We start from the raw sequence: 18,203 nt of genomic DNA, 5'->3' as shown, positions 1-18,203 counted from the left end.
GTTAACTTTGATTAGTTTGACCTCACTACAGGGAAAAAAAGGCTTGACAACTTTTAAGGTGAATATACTGGTCATACTTGGCCAATGGCCCATTCTGATTCTATTGCCATCTTCACATTCATCTTACATTTACAAATTTGTGAGCAATCTCAAGTCTTAAAAATGTCTTTCTTTCTTTGACAACGCAAGGTTAATGGTTCACCAAACTAGATGTCTTTTGAGTCTCCTGTTGTTTTGGATATTGATAAACCGTTGGAGGTTTCCGCCCAATGAAAGCAATAATGAAAATAGGAATATAGCAAATTAAGGGCAAATGCAGAGTGTTGGCAGAGAAACTGTAAAACGGAGACAAATGTTGATTCAATCTCTATTAATAAAAATGGCATTAGGAGTGCCGAGTGAGTCATTAAAAGTAGGAGACAAAGTGTTGTGGATGTCGATGGATGACGTGAGGTAGACCAGTGGCTCCCTATCACTGCGCAACAATTTCACTTCAGTGGTTTGTAAATGATTTAGTCCCTACAAATAACGCATCTTTGTTCTAAGCGAACGATGTATAGTGACAGGGAAACAATTTCATGCGCTTTCTTTAGTGTACAATTGACCCGTGTATCCAACTGGTGTCAACAATACACTCATAATACTGTAATCCATTAGTAACTGGACTGCCCACCCCCCTTCAAAATAAAAGAAAAAGAACACCCAAAGTTCATAATTGCAGTTAGAGTTGCATCCTTATTTTTTTGTTGGTGTGAGAAAACACAAATAGGTAAGTACTATATTTAATAGGGAAGAGACCCCCCCCCCCCAAAAAAAAAAAAAAAAAAAAAAATCTAAATTGGGAGTATACCATATATACTTGCTGGTGCCTTATATCAGCTGTCTACAGGGAGGTTGACAGGGGACACCCTGAACTGGTTGCCAGCCAATTGCAGGACACACAGAGACTGGCAACCATTCACGCACCCAATCACACCTAAGGACAATTTGAAGTGTCCAATACACCTACCAAGCATGTTTTTGGAAAGTGGGAGGAAGCCAATGAGAACCCACACAGGCACAAGGAGAAGTTGGAATTAAAGGGACACTGTGTAAGATTTAGACTGTTTTTTCATTATGGACAGCAGGTGCTGCTGGAGGGGCTGCATTTACCATTGTCTGTAGCTAAAACACAGCCGCCTCCGGAGAAGGGCCACTCCCAAATGTCATATAATTCAATGATAACATACTGTAGGTCATTATTGCAAGTATTTATAATCGTCAAATTTTTATCTTTTAATGATAAACGGTCCAAATCTTAGGTGTCACTTTAAGGCTGCTCTCTTGGAGCAGTTTTACGACCACAAACTGGAAATCACAATTTTGGATATAAAACGGAAAGGAAAATGTCACATTTTTATAGGTGGGGTCTTCCTCTAAAATGATCTGTCCTTGTTTTTTGGAAAATTTTCATCAAAAGTACTTGTGGTATCAGTTGACAGTTGCGTACTTTTAGTAATAAGGGTATGAAAATAACGTGGTATCCATCATGCATACGTTGTTTCATTAGTCACGAACATTTAGTTAAAGCCATAAATTTGTTAGCATTGCTATTTTTATGACGAACGTGTACGCCAGTTATTTGGTTATAATTTGCAAGCTAAACTGTTTTGATTTTAGCATAAAAGACCAAGAAAGTTGACATTTGGGGGAAATAATTATATTAAAACGCAACTGTAACATGGAGGGGGAATATTTTATTATTGAAAAGTGTTCAGCCCTAATTCACTCATACTTGTTGCCATTTTTGTTTGGTGGTGTGATCTGAGCTTTTTACTTGCGCGATATCCGCACCTTGGCTCAGGAAGGGGTTGGGAGAACACCGAGGTAGATGGCCACAGACGTGGAGGGGTAGCACAAAAAAACCAAAGCAAATCCGTTTCAGACCTCGCCAAAATTGGTGTGGCCCGTCTCCCTGGCGTGCTCGCGTGCCTCCTTCTGTCCCACCAGGCCCGTCTGGCACACCATGCAGCGCAGCGCGAAGCGGTTGACGTCCGTAAACTGCCGCTTGCGGCGAGCCTCGTCGGCCAGCTCCAGGGCCTGCGCCAAGATGATGTCGTCGGTTGTGGAGAAGACCGTCTGGGGGGGAGAGCCGGGCGCCTCCCTCTGCAGCGGGTCGTAGTGGATGCCGTCATAGATGAGCAGCACACGCTTGCGGTAGCCGGCGTCCTCCCCGAAGCGATCCACGCGTACCGTCTGAGTATCCACCACGCAAATCTCGCATTGGTAAAACTTGGACAGGATGGACACCTCGATGGCGCCCCCCCACGTGTCGTCGCGCCGGATCCAGGCGCAGTAGTCCTCGTTGCTCTTGCCCAGGACTGCTTCCGAGTACGCCGCCGGGTCGCTGGACACGATCTGGGCGATGAGGCCCCTCAGCTCGGGAGCGCACGCCGGGTCGTACACGCCGCCCTCCATCACGTAATTGATACTGGTAAACAGGCACGAGTTGTCGGCCGGCACCGCGCGGCGCGCCAGAGCCGGCAAAGTGTTCAGCCGTGGTGTTTTGTTGACCACGGGATGGGGGCCCACCTTGCTCTTGTTTTTCTCCTCCTCCACAATGAGCGTGTCACCTGCGGGCACCACCACGCCACATTACTACACTGGAACCTCAACTGTCGTTTTTCATTCAGTGGACCAGCAGCTACAATTTTTCTATAATAAATTTGGCAAAACTATCAAGTGCAAATTGAATACAGATGCTCCACTATGTACACGCATTCAACTGATACCAACATATTTGCCTCTTAAGTTAGATTTTACATTTTGCACTTTCTGTGATACCAATGTGCTGCCATTGTAAACAAATCTCCTTCCCAGTACATCTTTCCCCCGCTGATAGTGCAGCGCAGGGGCGCCCAATATAGCTGGGCTCTTTTGCTGCGATACCGCTACACAAAGAGTGAAATGACGCAGGCAGTAATACTGCACAGTACACAGGGAGAATGCGCTGCCTGTCAATTTTCTCCATCTTAGTTAAGCAAGAAATGTTCTGAGAGGCCACCAGAAAATGAAGAGATGCAAGTCATTGCTTCAAAGGAAGCCATACCGTTGCAAGAATCACAGCTCGGCTTTTTTTTAGGTATGACTTGTGTTCACAAGCTGAGCCAGTGATTGGGTAACCCTAACCTGAGACCTTGAGTAAATGTGATACCATTTTCAATTGACAACAAGAGGCAAAATGTGTTTTAAAATAATTAACCGAATTGAGTGCAGGCAAAATATTACATTTTTCTGCTGAAAACAGTTAAATAAATTATAGTATCCTTTTAACACTAACCATGTTAAATATACTGCACACAAATAAAATGGCATCTCAGTAAAGTTTGAAAACGTTTTTACTAAATGATTAAACAAAAATTAAAAAAATGGGTGGGTGGTGACATCAGCAAAGGCATCCAGCATAAAAGGTGTGCCAGACAAATCTTACAATGGGTAAAAGCCAGGGGTCTCCTTTTATCTCATTTGAAAGTAGAAGCTACTGGTAAATACGACAAAAGCCGCTTGTGGTACAAATGCCACACTTTGAGAAGTAGTTTTTAGATATATACTTTTTTTTTTTTTTTTTTTTTTTTTTTAATCACAACGCTAACCCAAATCAATAAGAAAATGTGACGTTTATTTCCTTCTTAAAAAAGGATTTTTATCTTCCCCCAAATTGCAGGGCGAAAGTCATATTTTGCGGCTCTGACAGACATAACAAAGATTCATGCTATGTATCTTACAATAACCCAACAGAGGGCTAGAGCTTTATTATGATTACCGTCAAATTTGTGGCTGGTATATTACCAAGGTGACAAGTACAAGATACGCCCAAGACAATTATCACATCATACAGTGTTTTGCTCAGTGTAGGCACGGCCAGGATAGTACTCAAGAGACAATACTATATTTTGAAGGGTTTTAGTGGTGAAGTCAAATGAAAGAAATATTTTTTCCTTTATTCAACCTTAGTGTTAAAGAATATTAGTCTTATTCCTCATCAGCTAAATAATGTATATATACAGTAAATTGTGTCCAAGCAAATGTGCTGGATAGAAATGCAACAAACTGCCAACAAATGTAACATCTGCCCCGGGTATAAATGCTTTAGTGTGACAATGGCTTCATACCAGATTTGATGGGGTAGTCCTTGAGGTGAGCATCCCCGTTGCGCAGGTCCAGGCTGGAGGGAGGATAGCCCACCATGATTTTCTGCACCGCGCAAGGGATGCCGGTCAGCTCCTCCACTTTGCTTTTTAACTCTTGCACACACGATTGGTGAGTCAAGCCATGCATCACGTGACTTCCGTTTTTTGTCTTACAGCGAAGACGCAACATCCTGCCTAATGGAGGAAAATACGGAAACTTGACAAAAGCAATGAGTTTGGACATAAACTTTATAACTCCCTTTGTGAATGACACACCCACCTGACGTTTTAAAAATCCATAATATGACTTCACTTATTTCCATAAATATTCTAATTATTTTCTTGAAGATGTTCAATATATAAATTTAAAAAATACAAAATTGTATACGGTTTAGGTGAAAGGGGACAACTTCTATGCTCAAATACATAGATTAAACACATTGTTGAAAGCTTAGTTTTTGGGGGTAGCAAAATATACACCTGCTCTTTTATTAACCATCTCGTCTCAAACTAATACTGTATATGTAAAACTTTTATCACCATAGACAGAACTTCAATAATAAACAACGTTTTCCCTTCAAAAATAATATAAACTTTCATATATAGAAGATATTTTTTATTATCGTAAGAACTTTTCAATCAAAACAAAATCAAAACAAAACAAAAAAAACGTTTCTCACGAAAACATCAATCTACGCCTTTTCCTCAAAAATAAAGACCCTCCCCCCAATAAACAGATATTTTGTATAGTGCAGGCTTTAAAAAATATCTAGACGGTCAACATTTGTATTATCTGGTTTAGAAAGTTGGTTGTGTCACTGTTCTAATATACAGACAATAAGCCCGCACACCAACAAAAAACCCGACCTGACAGCAACATTGCTTTGTTTTGCTCTTCTGTTGTTCGAACGCTAAACTGCAGCTTGAGCGTGTTAGCAAAACAATTTACAATTTTAGAGGCTGGCACGCAATCTGCGTCAAATAAACTTATACGAATTACCATTATTATGAACCAGAGGTGGAAGGTGGGTAATGTGTCGAGCGAAGCTATCTCGGGCTAGCATGCTAACCTGTACATTAACTTAGCTTTCAGAGGACATTCTCGTTCCAAGTGTCCATTTTCGTCCTGTTCTCGTCCTCGACGAGAGCGAGCACAATTAATGACGGCAGCGACAACTTTCTTTTTCTCGATTTGTTACCTGTAGCCACCCGTTTCCAGCGTCCAAACAATGCACACACAAACACCGGGCGGGGTGAGACGTCAAAAACGTATACGTGACATCATTACGTGACCACTACCGTAAGTGCTCTAATACAGTGGTCCCCAACCTTTTTTGTGTCACGGACCGGTTCCTGTCACACATATTCCTTGCGCGGACCGGCGGCCGTGTTGGGGATAATTTACTAAAAATTGATACCGAAGGAATAGTGATTACGTCTTAAAAAATATATACATTTAAAAAATATCGTTTTTTAAACACCATTGCAAAAGTGCATGATCAAATTAAGGTGGTCCGATTGACTGCTGCTATAGTCTGTATCCTTGCCTTGCTTTTTGACGACGTACCAGCACAACGAGTTCGTTCGTTTTCAAGTTTTCCCCGTCGCACGTGATAGGAAGGAACACTCTTGTCAAGATAGCTTCATCTTCGAAAGCTGACGTCAAACCATCATGACAGGCCACCATTGAGATTTTAGCTGTACATTTGGTTCGGTTAATTGATAGTATAGTATTTGGTTCTGTTTATTGCTTCTTTCGTTTACTGGCGGATTCTGTTTACTTCAACTAAACCAACCTCGAGTGTCCGATGCTACCAGTATTTCAACAATAACCGAGTAATTCTGTTAAGTACCACTAGAGAGAGCCGGTGGTAGTTGTGCACATTCTATTAAATTTGACATTTAAAAATGGGATGTATTGTTAATAATAATAATCAACAAGTCAGTCAGTACTGCGTTGACAGTTATTTAATTGCATTTTCAAATATGACGGGAAAATGTGCAAATACAAGCTGGTTTGAAAATACAAACACAAATACAAGTAATATACTGTAATACGTTTTCAAATTAAATTCCTTTTATCAATTAAGAAGGCACAAGTATTGGCATCAATAAACTGTTTTCCGCAATTACTTTCTTTTAATGAAAACCCTGAATAAAAGTGTCATGAAATAAAATACCTGTATCTGATAATATTTGTAGTAATGGATACCATTAACAAAACATGAGGAAACAAATCGTTATAAATCATTCCGTAAGCCAACAGTAAATACATGTCACCTAAGGATTTCGAACTTCATTTTAAATGTAATGACCGTTGATGGGCGTGGACGAGTGACACCAGGAATTGGAGTTGGGCCAGTTTGTGTGTGAGCTTCGAAGCTCCTCGAAGCTGGGTTGTGCCTGGAAGAACGCCTATTGAGTGTTGTCTGTGAGAACTTTGTAATCAACAACAAATGGCAGACGGTGCACTGGTTACTTAGGCTCTCCTAGCCCACATGCGAGGGCGTTACAGTACCATTTCACTTTTCTCAAGCGGCAATGCAAGCTCTTGAACTTCAAATTTTTGTTGCATCACAAAGCAAAACAAAAAACAAAAAAAAGAGAGAAAATTATAACAAACTGAAAATGACAAAGGGATAGCTCATAGTTTGACAATAATAACATCTCAGTCAATATATACCTGTACTTATTTGCAGAGCATACTGTTGCCTTGAGAGTGTCTTTAATTCATTCAGTGAATTATTTTACTTCATTCTGCGATCACATGGCACCAACCTACTAAGAATAAATACAAAATGTGCTTTTTATAAACAAGACAAGTACTAAGTTACTGTACTATAAATCATAAACTAATATAAATACAACGTAGAGAATACAACCATGATTAATTCTTTGTTCTGCTCCTTTAGGTAGCAATATAATAAAGACATGGTTATATACGCAGAGCTCCGTAAGTTGCAGTAATACTCATAATTCAGGGTAAAAATTAAATGACTGAGGCCATGTTCAATCAGCAGGACTTAATGCTCAAATTTGATTTGTTTGTGAAATCCGATTTTTTTGTGAGGTCGTTCACATTTCCAAATAAATGCCACCACCTGTATGTGACCTGTGTGTGCACCTCATGAGCATTGACGACAGTGACATCACACACAGTGGGCGTGCTAAATATTAGTGTGCTCTATTACAATTTTTTTTCTTTGGTTTTTGTTTTATTGCCCCCCTTATTATTTGCTCGATTATGGAATTTAGTCTGATTGGGAAAAGTGAACAGAATAAGAATTTCATTGTGTGGTATTACTATGCATATGACAGTAAAACTTTTGAATCTTGATTTATGGAAGTACCACAATGGATGGCCACATGTAGTACCTTGCAACATTCAAATGACTGTCATTCCGGAGTCAGAAATTGTCAATCTGTTTCATCTGAGGAGGAAATTGAGGAGAGGAAGAGTGAGGTTTTGGCCATGGCAATTTGTGCGATGCCAGCGGGGGAGAGAGAGAGAAAATACACCTCACTCTTCCTCCATTGAGTTGTTTTCGCATTAAAAAAAAAAATTGCCATCTCGTCTTGTAGAATTGTAGAACCCGTAAATTGGGTCACTTGTACGTCAAGGCACCACTGTTTAGATTTTGCACAAACATAAGTCTATCTTTACTTAAAAGCGGATGCAGCCACTCGTTTCTTCAGGGTTGTCAAAGTCAAATCCTTCGGACAGAGAGCCCTGCAAAGCAAACCATCGGTAACTGAAGGTGCAAGTTGCCGCTTTTGGTGTGATGGCTAAGGTGATATAGGCACACTTGTTATGAGATGAGTCTAAGGTAAAGAAGAAAGAGGAAAAGGAAGGTTTTGCTAAATGTCATCCAAAATACTCACAAACGGATGTTTCTTAAGTGAGGCTGTCAGGTTTGAAGAGAGAAAGAGAGAAACAGAGTACAACTGTTGCAACAAGACAGACAGATATATGAACATGCTGTTTTTGTGAAAGCAACCATTTTCATTAGAGTTCAGGATGCTGCAGGTTTATGAACATACATGCAGACAAACAAAAATATGGCAAGCCACAAGCTTTGTGTTCTTTACTTCTGTGAGCAAATTGGATTCTCTTTTCACCTGCAAGAAGGGACAGTGCTTCACTAGCCTAATGCTAGCAAAGACGAGACTAATATAACACATTGGGAGGGATTTAACATGGGACCGAAGAGAGAAAAACAAGCAAAACAAAACAAAACCAAATCCTAGGTCCTGCTGCTGGCCAGGGTGCCGCACAGGAGCTCGGAAATGTAAGTAAGTACCAGCAGGGTGTTTTAAGCTAAACAGGAAAACTTTTCAGTAGGTTAACTAGGCTACTTTCTTATACATTGAAACTTTGAATGAGATAAGTCAATGCAGTTTTGTAAAAATGTGACGAAGCTTAAGCACAAAATAGAACTCCATATGCTGTGTAAAAATTGTGGTAACAATGGAATTTTCTTTTGTTGTGAGTTATTTTTTTCAGAAAAGTGCATAATATGAAACAATTATATGGTCCTTTGCTAACATTAGCACGAAAGGCGAGTCGAGATTTTTAAGTAGGAGTTCAAGCTCTAGTAAGTGTAGTGTTTTATATTATGCTTTTTGGTCAAATTTAATCATGTCAGTCATCCACAAAAGTACTTCCCATGACCGGTAGTGAGTGCTTTGTCTTTTAGTGAAAGCATAAAACAAGAAGCTTGATGTTAACTGTGTAGATATTTCTACTTTAACAGTGTTCTTTATGTATCTCCCTTTTTAAGTATACTATTTTTCATCATTGTTATCTCTCCTATATTTGGGTGCGCTTGGTTATTAATATTCCTAAACACACACACAGTGAAACAAGACGAGGATACGGGATAGTTCTAGATGTGACAACCGGGATGGGAGATGACTGGTTAGCAACACCGCCGGCGGCGAAGACGACACTGACTTGGCTCGACCGTCCCTCGGGCATCAAAGCCGACGGCGTGGGCGCGAGGGGCAGCCAGGGCTGGTTTCCCGCACTGTACAGCCGGGGGCGCTTGACCTGGTCGTGACTGCACAGTGGCGTGTAACTATTCCGCCGGAGTAAGAGGGCTGTGTCCTTGGGAATTTGACCCTGGGAGGCGTGAGTGGAAAAAGAAAATGTATAGCTGGGACGAGAAAGAGGATGCAAGGCTGGGTCACCTTACTGGACACGGTCCGAATCGGTAGAAAGGTGGAGGGGAGGAGGGTAATAGAATCAGGATGCAACCAGCGCGATAAAAGGTATAATCATCCATACCAAGCCAAGCACAGCAGCATGGCCAGCCATAAGCGCTAATAAAGGCTAATCATCACCTTAACGAAATGCAACATTCCAAAAGGAGGAAGGAAAGAAATCAAAAGAGGAATAATCACAACAGACTTTAGAATATAAAGTGCCAGATAGTCATTATCGGGGGTTCTTCAGTTAACAGTGGAGTTCTCTTTCTAATCTAATCCAATTTCATACAGTATGTAATTCAGAATGTGCTAGAACTAACCTACACAAACCACAACAGTCAAATCATTTATACAGTAAATATTTGAATGAAACATCTGTAGAACATAACGATACAGTAAAAAAATTCAAGTACTAGTTCATTTGTGTTGATGTCGATAAGATCATATGGTGGGGATTCCTTGTAATGCAGACTAGGGATGGGCATGAAAACAAAACTCTAATTCAAGAAATTTCTACTCGATTTGCGTTAACAAACCTGTTGTCTAGTCGAGTGTTTCCCAACCTTTACTGAGGCAAGGCACACACTTTACATAACAACTAAACAAATTATGCTCTCCACGCAAGTTTTTTTTCACAAATTAATTTTGTGGAAAATTTGGACCTGTGTAAGTCAACATAAAACAGAAATACTCACAAGTGGTCTATCGCGATGGGTGTTCACAGCCTCCACATTGAGATAAAACATTTCCACTTTACAGCCTGGAGGAAAAAAGAAGAATATATATATATATATATATATATATATATATATATATATATATATATATATATATATATATATATATATATATATATATATATGCAAAGAAACAACATCCTTGGGCCTAAGTGCAACCTTGATGGAATGTGCCATGACAGCTATTCATCACATGTGCAACTGATGTATGTTTGTCACATGAATTTCTTCTTCTCCTGTTTCAAGAAAAGGTAGTTTATGGGAGGCCTTTTTTCAAACCAAGGGCTGTTGTGAGCATTTTCCATTCATCAAATGCCTCTCCAATGTTTAATTTTGTAATATGCTGCATTCCAGGAAAGTGGGAAGTCTGACCTCCAACCAGGAAGTGCACTCAAACTCCTCTTTGAACTGTGAAGTCCAGGTTTTAAAGTTGGAATACTACTTAAAGATGAACAATTTATCGCTTCAATCTTTGTTTTTTACGTTTGACTCGAACGCTACGTGGTCGGAGGAGGGCTAATTCGAATGGAATAAATCGGGCCTCTCACAGTCCTCAATCAGAGCATTTGAGTCTGCGATCCGAATTCGATCCAATTTTGCGATCCAAAATTAAACTGCTTATGGATGGCTTATTCAGGGAAAAAAGGCACCAACGCAAACATCATTTGTACAAACACCCTCTGTACCTTGCAAGATTTTAGGCTACGAAAACTGAATCGAACAACAAAAGATGAGCTCTACCATATGCTACTGGTGTGAGTTTGAGGACGGTGTGGAGCGGACATTTCATGTAGGGCAGATCTTCTATTGTGGGAAGAAAACAAGAACATAATCATCATCACAATCAGCATGTGGCACCGGCGCTGCATGAATAAAAGTGTCCAGTGCATCTGACTGCACCCACCTGCACTTTTGTCCAGGAAATAGGCCAGCAGACAGCGCATGACAGCCTGGTGGCAGACCACCAGCACGTTGCCTTGTCTCTCCAGCTCCATGATGACCGGCTCCAGACGCTGAACCAGGTCCTGGTATGACTGAAGGAACAGGCAAAGTCATCTCTACGGGTTTATCCGTATCACATGCAGAGATCTTATCTTGTGCAAAAAAATAAACACTAGAAAGATGAATACATGAAAATTCAAATGAAACCTATCAGACAGTGGAACCTCCCAAATCAACCTGCACAGGGGAAATGCATGGGGGGTGTTTTGAGCACCTCATTCCGAATGACCAAACATGTATCTCTCCCAAGAAAAAAAAGAAAGTAAAAGATTCTGACCGTTGTTTGTCTGTGCACCAAACAGCTCAGAGTATCCACACTGTTTGGAGTCGTTGAAGGGTATGTTGGAGAGTGCTCCTTCAAGGGACTCCCTTGTTCTCTTGGAGGACTTCAGTACTCACATGGGCAATGACAGTGAGACCTGAAGGAGGGTGATTGGGAGGAACGGACTCCTTGATCTGAACCCGAGAGGTGTTCTGTGGACTTCTGCGCTCGTCACGGATTGCGCATAACAAACACAATGTTCAAAGTGTGTGCATATGTACACTTTTCACCAGGACACACTTGGTCGCTGGTCGACTTTGTGTGATTGCGTCGATGGATTTACCACTGTCTGTTTTGGACACTCAAGTGTAGACAGGGGTGGAGCTGTCAACTGATCACCACCTGGTGGTGTGTTGGCTCCGTAAAAAATTGTGTGTGAGAAGAGTTAAATGAGGCCACAACTTCCAGACGGCCTTGAGCCAATTCTGGCAGTGCACTATGACTACTACGTCTAGTGGAAATGGGGCGCTGCTGACCTAAGCTTGGGACGACCCGAGCCGGTGGGGAGAATACTTCAAAGACCTCCTCAATTCCACCAACAAGTCTTCTTCTGAGGTGCGTCTGGAAACTATGTGATGGGTTCTGAGGCTGAAGGTAGTAAAAAAAACCTTTTGTGGCAAGGTTCCTAAGGTGGATGAGATCTTCTCGGAAACTATGGATGTTGTAGGACGGCCCTGGTTGAAATGTCTCTACAACATAGCAGCGACATTGGGGACAGACAGCGCTTTTGCATTGGCAGACCGGGGTGGTGGTCCCCATTTTTAAGAAGGGACCAGCTCTACACCCTCGGCAGGAAGGTGTTGAAGTTCAGGAGCTTCACAGTCAGGATGTTTTGTGTTTTAGATGTGGCCGGTGTAGTCAGTCACCTCCCCGCCTGGATAGCGATAGTGGTATTTGTCCTGGTCCCTCAACACAAACTCCTCAGGGAACGCCCTCTGGATCATATCATAGGTCATCTCCTCACACACGCCCTGCAAAAAAAACCAATGCAAAATCCTTGTCGAATGACGTTCTCATATTGGGTCTAATTGAGATGGCGGGCTGCTGACCGCATCAATTTCGTTGAGTATCTTCCACTGCTCGTAGGGTACAGCCAGCTCCTCTGCTGTCTGTATAGTGCGTCTTAGCTGGCTCGTCCACACTTTCAAATCTGACAACTCATGTTCTTCAATGAACTTGCGAAGAGCACTTGCGAACTAAAAAAGTAAATAGAATTAGGCAAATAAAGGCTGCGATTGGCTGGCAACCGCTTCACAGTGTGTCCCCCACCTACAGCCCGGAGACAGATAGGATAGGCACCAGCAAGCCAGCAACCCTAGGAAGCGTATAGAAAATGGATGGATGCATCCAAGACGAATTGTTATTTTGTTACAACGACAATCATGGAGTGGAACCGACTAAACCTCTTAAAATGTGTATGAGTATGCGTGCCTGTGTGAGGGGTGGCTATAAAAACAAAACACTTTAAACATGGAGGCTACTTTTCATACAAAAGCCAACAGAGGATAATGCGCTGCAACCGGCAGAATGCAGCAAAAAAAAAAAAAAGAATGATGCAGATAAGAGTAGACAACAGGAATGATGCAAATCAGAAAACAGAACATATTGCTGTAAACTAAAAACTACAAAATAACTGCAAAACAACGCTGCATACAGAAATGCTGCAAGTAACCAAACTGCAACTGGCAAAATGCAGCAAGGAAAAAAAAACAAAGATGCAAACAAGAAAAAAAAACATGCAAACACATTAGAAGAAACGCGCCTCAAGTAATACATGCTGCATTCACAAAACGAAAAACAAAACAAAGTTGAATCAAACTACAAAGCGCTGAACAATTACAAAAAACAAATCAAGTGTTAGGAGAAAGAAGGCTGCAAGTTGGCACACTGGCGCCAATTTGCAGCATAGTGTGTACAGTATATTTGTATTTTTGTTTTTATCTCAGTGCATTTTTTTCTCTCTCTTTTTTTAATTTTATTTTTTTTGCATCCATGTCTTTTTCCTAATGTGTTTGCATGTTTTTGTTTGCAGCTGCTTCAATCTCGGTGTCTTTTTGGTTTTCTTTTGCACATTTTTGTAAGTGGTTCCAGTTAGTTTTTGTGACTGGATATTTTTCGTCGTTTGCTCTGTTTTTTCAATGTTTCAAAAAAATAAACATACAAACATTGCCTGCATTGCTTTAAATCACAGCGCCTCAGTAAATTGTTGTGATATTGGAATTATATTAGCAGAGGATAAAGAATATTTGCAAGTATTGTTATATCATCTGTCTATATGTGTTGCACCACCATTCTTCTCATATCTGTTTCTAAAAGCTCAGACAGAATATGCTATTTTGAATGGTTTGCTGACATTAAAATAAGGGGACTTTACAACAGCTATGCAGTTTTATTAAATACACAACATTTAACTCTTTTGACCAGTTTTAAACTCAGAGTGCAATCAACAGTTTGAAGCCCTTTTACCTGTTTCCCACGGGGAGAGAGTTCTGAATCCCCACCGATGCGACCCTCGATGTTGTGGTTGCTCTCGCCATGGCGGCACAGGTAAATGGAGTGCGAGTGCACATGGATGTTCATGAGGTAGTAGACGATCTTGCTCTGGATGTAGTCCTGCACCCGGTTCACCAAAAAGCGGCGGCCCACATTAATCACTTTAATGAAAGACAGGTCCCTGTGAAAAGGGCAACTCGGTGTCAGCCTCTAGTGGCTGTTTTTTGAACTGCAAAAATTTCTCAAAGTCCTGGAAAAATGAACCTTTGACAGGGTAAGGAACGTTATATCGTCGCTCTGAATGCGATTTTGTGCCTTCAAAAGCTCTAAAAAAAATCTATATTCAGTGTTTTTAAACAGGTATGAGAGATTTCTTGTGAATTGACTTTTTATCAAACAAGGAAACATACTCATTAGTCAAACAGCTCAATATAGAGCGAATATTGCAACGTGCTTTCTAAACATAAATAATTAAATGAATAATTTCATTAATAACGAAAATGAAATAAAAATTAAAAAACAGAATACCAACAACAGAATACTGTAAATTTGCATTTGAACAGGTAAGCAAAATATTTTTAATTAAAACAAAGTTCTAATAACTACCATAAAAATGATTGATTTAAATAATAAATTAAAAACATCAATGACTTTAAAATCCACACCTTCATTTTCTTTACTGCTTATTCCCACTTGAAAAAATAATTGAAATACATTTTGAGTACATTTTGTTGTTTGTCTCTGTGTGTCCTGCAATTGGCTGGCAAGCAGTTTAAGTTATGCCCTGCTTACAGCCCCAAGACATGTGGGACATGAACACCTGCGACCCTTGCGAAGATAAGCAGTCAAGATAATGAATGCACTGATAAATAAATAAATAATTTAACAAGAAAAATACACAACCTTTGAAAGCAGTTCAGTCATTTCCAGGTTTCTTTTTTGGAATTCTTACTTGTCATAATCGTCAGGATCCAACGGTTGGTAAGTCACCTTGTAGCATTCGATCCGTTTCAGGAAGTCATCCATGACCCGCTCCCGGTGCCTTTCGGGGTAATCCGGACTGGATACCTTGACTTCCTGTTTGGTGTGATTTGTCGGCATGTGAGCGAGCGGCGACACATACCACAGCTATAGCGTATGAAAATGAATAGACGCTCTCAGATGCCTACCATGATATTTGCAGCAATGACCTCAGGGTCATCACACACAGATTCCACAAAGAACACCTGTTGGCAAAAGCCGAGACCCAACGCATGAGCCTGAGTGAGGTGTTAGAGGGCCACAGAGTGTAGTGCAGAATCAAAACAGTTTGTGTGTGGCAATAATTCGCTAGGCGTTGTGCCACGTTTTCTGGTGTGTGCACCGCGGCCACCAGAGGGCAATAATGTACATAGACAATGCAACATACGTACTACACTTGATGATGTAACACAGAAGACAGTCACTTAAGCTGCAAAAATAGTGGTCACTTTCCAAAGAGTTTAAACAATACATGCTTGTGAGTAATGTCTGCCAAATATAAGTTGTTTAGAGGTTTACAATTACCATTAAACTGATGCTAGTTAGCCTAATTGGCATGTTTACAGCATTTGCTTTGTGTGTTAGACTAGAGGACTTTCGTAAGAAAAAATTAAAGTTGCAGGGTTTTTGAGGGTAGGGTTGATTTTTTTAACAAAACTTTTAACAGGGAGATAGCGTTAGACTCATTATTGGTCATTCAAACTCACCTTGAAGGCGTTCTCTTTCACAAACGCTTGAATGAGATCTCGGCGCTCTCTTGTCGTGTTGGTTGCGTCGAAAACCTGATGACAAAAACTTTTATGAGTCAGAACATGAATCCTGCTGAGCCAGATAGACTTTTGATGAGGGACAATAAAATGAAAGGATAGTGGCACGGTGACAGGACTCACAGCTATTTGACCACCCTCGTTTGTCAGGTACAATTTCACATCTTGCAAGGCCACAAGCGCACACTGCCTGAAAGACAGACAAAAGGAAAGGTCCAAAAAAATGCAGTCGTGCGATTTGAAATTATTGTAAATTACTGCGCTGTTTTAGCAAGACATTTTGATGAGAACATGTTACAAACAGGAAACTTGAGAAATGTTTGGAGGAAAAAAAAAAACATAAGCATGCAAAAAACTATTCCATTCATATTTATTTGAAGTGTCTATGTGAGCCAGGCTGACTCAGGCCACAAGTGACAGCTGCAGCTTTCAAATTTGGGTCACGATTTAGCAGTGAGAGATCCGTAAAGTCTGACATGATTTCATAACAGCTCTGACACCAATGCACACTTCATGTTCTGTTATTTAGGAACAGAACTTACTTCCTGATCTTCATGGCCTCCTCGTTATCGTGGCGGAAAAAATCGTAGGACTTGTAGGCTCGGACGGCCTCTCGACGGTACACGCCCAAGTTGAACACTGCGGTGACATGACATTGACAATCAGTACTCTGCTGTGGCCTCCAGGGCTAAATTTACCAGCATCATAATTAAACAAGTCCTATTTTTAATCTGATCTCACATGGAAACATTCAGGGCATCATGTACAATACAAACAACTACCACCTTTAGATTGATCACGTGTCATGACAATACGGACACTTTACCAACGTCAGATTCAAATACTGAAAATTATTATTAGAATTCAAAAATATTGCTGAAAATGTAATCCATCCATCCATATATTATCTTTACTGCTCATTCTCACGAGGGTCACGGGTGTGCCGGAGCCTATCTCGGCTGTCTTTGGCAAGTAGGCGTGGTACACCTTAAATTCGTTGCCAGCCAATCACAGGGCACAAAGACAACCAACCAATCGTTCACACAAATCCACCTAAGCGCAATTTAAAGTGTCCAATATACCTACCGTGCATATTTTTGGAATGCAGGTGAAAATCTGAGTAGCCAGAGAAAACTCACACAAGGCACGGGGATAACATGCAAACTCCACACAGGAAGGCACAAGGGAGAAGCGAACCCACTACCTCCACGTGTGAGGCGGCGGTGCTAACCAGTCTGCTACCATGCCGCAGCTGAAAACATATTATAACTGAAACGTGAGTGATATTTTTAAGAAATTTGAATGCTAGATAAATAAAAATATGATTTTTAATAAAGGGATAGGTAGGAATTGCTATTCTGAAAAGTATGTTCTAATGTGTTCGGTTAACAAAACCTAAGTTGCAATTTTTAAATTGTAAATGAGAGCAAGTATGAGAAACAGTGGAGTTCTACCAGTGGCTGTTCAACTTTGATTGCTGGCCCAAACTGAAATGCCTCCCTGTGCAGCCACGCATCTCGCAAATACCAGAAAGCATCATTGCGTTCTACCTTTGGTGGGGACGCCAATCCAGTTGAGATAGCGCGTGAGCTTCTTGGACACGTATGTCTTCCCTCGGGCAGGCAGGCCGATCATCACGATCACGGTGGGAGAATTTGTCATGTACGATGCCCACGCTGCATGGGATTTAGAAGCATTGTTAACTACATCATAGGTGTCAAACTCCAGTCCTCGCGGGCTGGTATCCTGCATCTTTTCCATTTTTTTCTCCCCAACACACGTGATTCAAATGATGAGCTTGAAAATGATCCCAGTCATTTGAATCGGAGAAGTTTGGAAAACATGCAGGATACCGGCCCTCGAGGACTGGAGTTCGGTGAGCTACATTATAGGCAGAATCTGTTATTGATCCTTGGGGAAACTATAAAACACAAAACATCAAGAAAAACAATTCTATAGCTAAATGACTGTACCTAATGAATTGACTTACAGCATTTCTTGTCATTCATCTTCTCGTCTGTTTTCTTGGTGTGAGGCCGCCGGTTCGACATGAGCGATTAAGGGACCGCTTCTGCACACAAATTCCCAAATACTGTGTTATATATTCATGGTATATATTAATGTTCTTGCTGTGGAAACGGTGAACGGTTCGGATCACGAGTAACGGTTCTGTTGCCACATCATCGGTCCGACGACGAGGCGGGAAATTTGGCAACATGCGGCATCTTCGAACGTCATCAGAACAATTGTCGCTTTTTGTTTTAAACATATATACCTCGTAAATTGAACGTTCGGAACCGGAACCGCTCTATGGCGCAGGGTGACTGCAGGTCTCGGTCGCACCGTCCTTGGGTATTGCACGAGCCAGCCCGGCTGGTGCCCTTCCAAGCCGGCCGACGGAGGTGTGTGTCTACGTCACACCAACTCCCCCAACGCTACCGTAAAGCTGCGAATAGACGGGCACGCATCTACGGAACAGAGCTCT

The 18,203-nt window shown here is 41.2% G+C and overlaps 2 protein-coding genes across 8 annotated transcripts; both read right to left on the bottom strand.

Moving 5' to 3' along the window:
* Positions 1–813: 813 nt before the first annotated feature.
* On the bottom strand, positions 814–5,434 carry yod1 (YOD1 deubiquitinase). Of its 3 annotated transcripts, none has more exons than XM_088422564.1 (3): positions 5,170–5,416; positions 4,152–4,364; positions 814–2,612 (listed from the first exon to the last, which is right to left on the bottom strand). In XM_088422564.1, exons 1-3 carry the CDS (start codon positions 5,231–5,233, stop codon positions 1,921–1,923), a joined length of 969 nt encoding a protein of 322 aa, XP_088278690.1. In that variant the 5' UTR covers positions 5,234–5,416; the 3' UTR covers positions 814–1,920. The 3 variants fall into 3 exon arrangements, with proteins under 3 accessions (XP_088278690.1, XP_088278692.1, XP_088278691.1); XM_088422566.1 differs by having other exon boundaries at positions 815–2,612; positions 5,369–5,434; XM_088422565.1 differs by having other exon boundaries at positions 815–2,612; positions 5,240–5,416.
* Positions 5,435–6,122: 688 nt separating this feature from the next.
* LOC148418652 (6-phosphofructo-2-kinase/fructose-2,6-bisphosphatase 2-like) lies at positions 6,123–18,144 on the bottom strand. 5 transcript variants are annotated; one of them, XM_088422560.1, is made up of 17 exons: positions 17,994–18,144; positions 17,709–17,789; positions 17,269–17,394; positions 16,261–16,357; positions 15,842–15,908; positions 15,659–15,733; positions 15,101–15,157; positions 14,884–15,008; positions 13,905–14,112; positions 12,488–12,634; positions 12,305–12,409; positions 11,019–11,148; positions 10,856–10,918; positions 10,073–10,137; positions 9,124–9,291; positions 8,052–8,114; positions 6,123–7,899 (listed from the first exon to the last, which is right to left on the bottom strand). In XM_088422560.1, the coding sequence occupies exons 2-17, from the start codon at positions 17,767–17,769 to the stop codon at positions 7,834–7,836; spliced, it is 1,623 nt and encodes a 540-aa protein (XP_088278686.1). In that variant the 5' UTR covers positions 17,770–17,789; positions 17,994–18,144; the 3' UTR covers positions 6,123–7,833. The 5 variants fall into 5 exon arrangements, with proteins under 5 accessions (XP_088278686.1, XP_088278687.1, XP_088278688.1 ...); XM_088422561.1 differs by having other exon boundaries at positions 8,052–8,074; XM_088422562.1 differs by lacking the exon at positions 8,052–8,114.
* Positions 18,145–18,203: the final 59 nt, after the last annotated feature.

Source organism: Hippichthys cyanospilos, chromosome 9 (assembly GCF_059441005.1).
Source record: "Hippichthys cyanospilos isolate Australia breed blue-spotted pipefish chromosome 9, RoL_Hcya_1.0, whole genome shotgun sequence".
Taxonomy (NCBI): Eukaryota; Metazoa; Chordata; class Actinopteri; order Syngnathiformes; family Syngnathidae; genus Hippichthys; species Hippichthys cyanospilos.
Note: the sequence above shows the minus strand (reverse complement) of the source record. Positions and strands in the feature narration are given on the sequence as shown.